General features: G+C 49.3%; 2 protein-coding genes across 2 annotated transcripts in view; one reads left to right on the top strand and one right to left on the bottom strand.

The window, feature by feature from the left end:
• Positions 1-937, top strand: part of eef1a1l3 (eukaryotic translation elongation factor 1 alpha 1, like 3) — a 3,861-nt gene extending 2,924 nt beyond the window's left edge. Inside the window, 2 exon segments of the mRNA XM_019879892.1 lie at positions 306-625; positions 711-937. Coding sequence (XP_019735451.1) covers positions 306-625; positions 711-802 — 412 coding nt within the window. The 3' untranslated portion in view covers positions 803-937.
• A 1,245-nt stretch (positions 938-2,182) lies between these two features.
• The window catches only part of LOC109521813 (arf-GAP with SH3 domain, ANK repeat and PH domain-containing protein 1-like), a 2,464-nt gene continuing 1,516 nt past the window's right edge, over positions 2,183-3,130 (bottom strand). Inside the window, exons 5-7 of the mRNA XM_019879867.1 lie at positions 3,021-3,033; positions 2,469-2,591; positions 2,183-2,257 (exon numbers count right to left, since the gene is read on the bottom strand). Coding sequence (XP_019735426.1) covers positions 2,183-2,257; positions 2,469-2,591; positions 3,021-3,033 — 211 coding nt within the window. The remainder of the gene's footprint in view (positions 2,258-2,468; positions 2,592-3,020; positions 3,034-3,130) is intronic.

Below are 3,130 nucleotides of genomic sequence, written 5' to 3'. Positions count from 1 at the left end.
GCCCGCTTCGGAGAGCGAAGGGAGAGCCTGACCCGCCGCACGGGCACCAAAGTGGAGGACCGGCCCCAGCTGCTGATCTCGGGTGACGCGGCCAATGTCAAACTGGTGCCCCTCAAGCCCATGTGCGTGGAGAGCTTCTTCACATACCCGCCACTCGGTACGGTCGCCTGATTACATTTTTAAAGCTGTTCGATTTTGAACCTTTCACTCACTCCGCCTGTCTCTTTGCATTTTTTTGCACAGGTCGCTTTGCCGTCCGAGACTTGAAGCAAACGGTTGCAGTCGGAGTCATCAAGTCGGTGGAGAAGGAGAGACGACCCAAAGTGGCCAAATAAGTTGGCGCTTGCATTCTGATTTGTCGAAACATAAAGAGACTTTCGGTTGAGTTTGAAGATCATCCTCAACCACCCGGGTCGGATCAAAGCGGGCTATTCCCCGGTGCTGGACTGCCACACGGCGCACGTGACATGCCGCTTCGCAGAGCTCAAGGAGAAGCTGGACCGACGCACGGGCACCAAAGTGGAGGACCGGCCCCAGCTGCTGATCTCGGGTGACGCAGCCAATGTCAAACTGGTGCCCCTCAAGCCCATGTGTGTGGAGAGCTTCTTCACATACCCGCCACTCGGTACGGTCGCCTGATTGAATTTTTAAAGCTGTCCGATTTTGAACCTTTCACTCACTCCTCCGGTCTCTTTGCGTTTTTTGCACAGGTCGCTTTGCCGTCCGAGACTTGAAGCAAACGGTTGCAGTCGGAGTCATCAAGTCGGTGGAGAAGGAGAGACGACCCAAAGTGGCCAAATAAGTTGGCGCTTGCATTCTGATTTGTCGAAACATAAAGAGACTTTCGGTTGAGTTTGAAAATGCATTTGAGATCCTGTGTTGTTGCAGAATTTTTGGTTCAGCGTTTGGAAATAAATCCTGATTTATTGACCAAAAACATTGTGGTGGAAGTTGTTTAATTTGACATGTATTAGAGGCAATTTCCAATGTCAAGTGAGTTCAACACAATTTCTTTTCACTTTATAGGGATGACTTGAATGTAGGCCGGATTTGTACATGGTCCAAATTTTGTATATTTTGGGGAGCTGAGGGAAAAAAAACCTTGTCATTAAGTGCAGAAATTGAGTAAAGGTTGAGAGAGTACAGCACTTTAATTTTTTTTTTTTTGAGGCGGGGGGAGGGAGGTCCAGAACAACGGGACAAACTGCATGTGAGTGAGGAGCAGGCGACAACATCAAACTGTCGGCTTCTCATTTTCACAAGTGTGCCCAACAAAAAAAGCTCTTCGCTCATCTTTTCGCTTACGACACCGTCAACACAACTTGGGGGAAATGACTCAACACTTTATTGCTGACATTTTTTTTTTTTTTTGTCCGTTTCATTAAATACTGCTTAATAATACTAACAATGATAATAGTGGCTTGGGGGGTGCGTTCTCTCTCTCTAGTGGCTCTTGGAACGTTCCAGTCGTGCACGAGGCTGAGGGAGATCAAGTCAAGATGGGCTTGGAGATTCCAACACAGGCAGCGGCAGCAAGCGAAACTGCTGCCACACCAAAAAAAAAAAGCAAACGGGATGAATTTCACCTTACAACCAGAAGTGGAACTTCTCACTTTATAGCGTGGAATTCATCATCTTATATTGAGCACCGTGAGATTTGTCACATTCAAATGTGAAACATCTCACGTTGCAGCGCGTCGTTTTCAAAGGCTGAAATTGGATCACATCACGTGGTACTGAACTTTTCTGTTTTGATTTTGGTGGTGCGGCAGCAATACACGGTTCTGCTTGTCTACCGCGAAACAACACGCGTACACACAAAGCAAGCCGGGAGGGTCTACGTGGGGCGGCCGGTGGTCTTCCGCCGGCTACACAAATCGGGATCAAATGTGCCATAGCATGTTTGTACAGTAAAACATGTATGTACAGCAGACGCACGGATAGATCTATTTACAAAAATATATACACACAGCGTTTACAGAGAGATAAGTGCTGGAGGGAGCTGATTTATGATATTGGGCAGGGGGGGCGGGGGTCTTGAAGATAATACCGCAGGTGAGGGTAGGGTACGCACATTCTTTGTACAGCACGGACGAGGCTTTCCCGTCTTTTTGACTTTTGCTTGAGTGTGTTCTTGTGGTAGTGCAAAGGCTTGGCTTCATTGGGTGGCGCGGGTTTGCGGTCAGTCGCTGAGGATGTGCACAAAGGACATGGGGAAGACGCCCTTCCGCTCCGGCTCGCCCTCAATGTGACCGATCTGCAAGGACAAAATAGTCAAGTCAGCCGCTCGCCCGCTAACTTTTCAAAAGCCACCCGGCGGACAAGGGCCTTCGCACCCTAATCCCCAATCGGAAAACCCTGCAAGCTGAAACCCTAACCACGTCTTGAAATCCTACCTGACAGCCTTACTTGAGAGCATCTGAAGGCGCTAAGCCGCAGCGGCGCCACGCGAGATAAGGTCAACTCACCCACCACTCCTGGTCCTCCTCGCCCGTTACCACGATGACCTCGCCCTCTACGAAGGTCAGCTCGTCGTCGTTGTCGGCTTGGCAGTCGTAGATGGTCTTCACGCGCCGTGCCTTGCTCTTACCCTGAAACGCAAACACACACGCCACTTTGGAAAACGCTTGGCAGGGCCACGCGGCGTCATGGCGCACCTAAATAAAGTAGGTAGGAATCATTCGCAGCGGTTGACTTTTTTAATTTTGTTCCACATTGCCCAAAATGAATGAACAATGTTGTATTTTATTTTATTTAATAAAAAAATCTTTTGGAAATTCATCAAGTAGTATTTTGGGGGGAAAAATACCCTGATGTAAACAATGATGGATGAAGATTGTAACAAAAGTGAAGCACCGTCACAATGCACTGAATGTGTTATTGCAAAGTTTTCAAAGACCCATGTTGTGATTATGAAGCGTTGTGTGTAGGCAGTAGGGCGGCCCGGTGGCATTTTTGATCTGGAATTGCCAAAAGAAACTCAGAGCAAACCAGGTCGTCATGATAGTGTACGTGTATACCGCATTGATCTTCCTGGGGAGGGGCACGGGGGTCTCCGAGGTACTAGGCGGGGTCCCTTCGGCGTCATCGGCACCCGGCTGCTGCTGGGGCGGCGGCGGGGGCGGGGCCG

Source organism: Hippocampus comes, unplaced genomic scaffold (genome assembly GCF_001891065.2).
Source record: "Hippocampus comes isolate QL1 unplaced genomic scaffold, H_comes_QL1_v1.1 scaffold446, whole genome shotgun sequence".
In the NCBI taxonomy this organism is placed as follows: domain Eukaryota; kingdom Metazoa; phylum Chordata; class Actinopteri; order Syngnathiformes; family Syngnathidae; genus Hippocampus; species Hippocampus comes.
The sequence above is the reverse complement of the archived record's forward strand: the minus strand, read 5'-3'. Positions and strand labels throughout refer to the sequence as shown.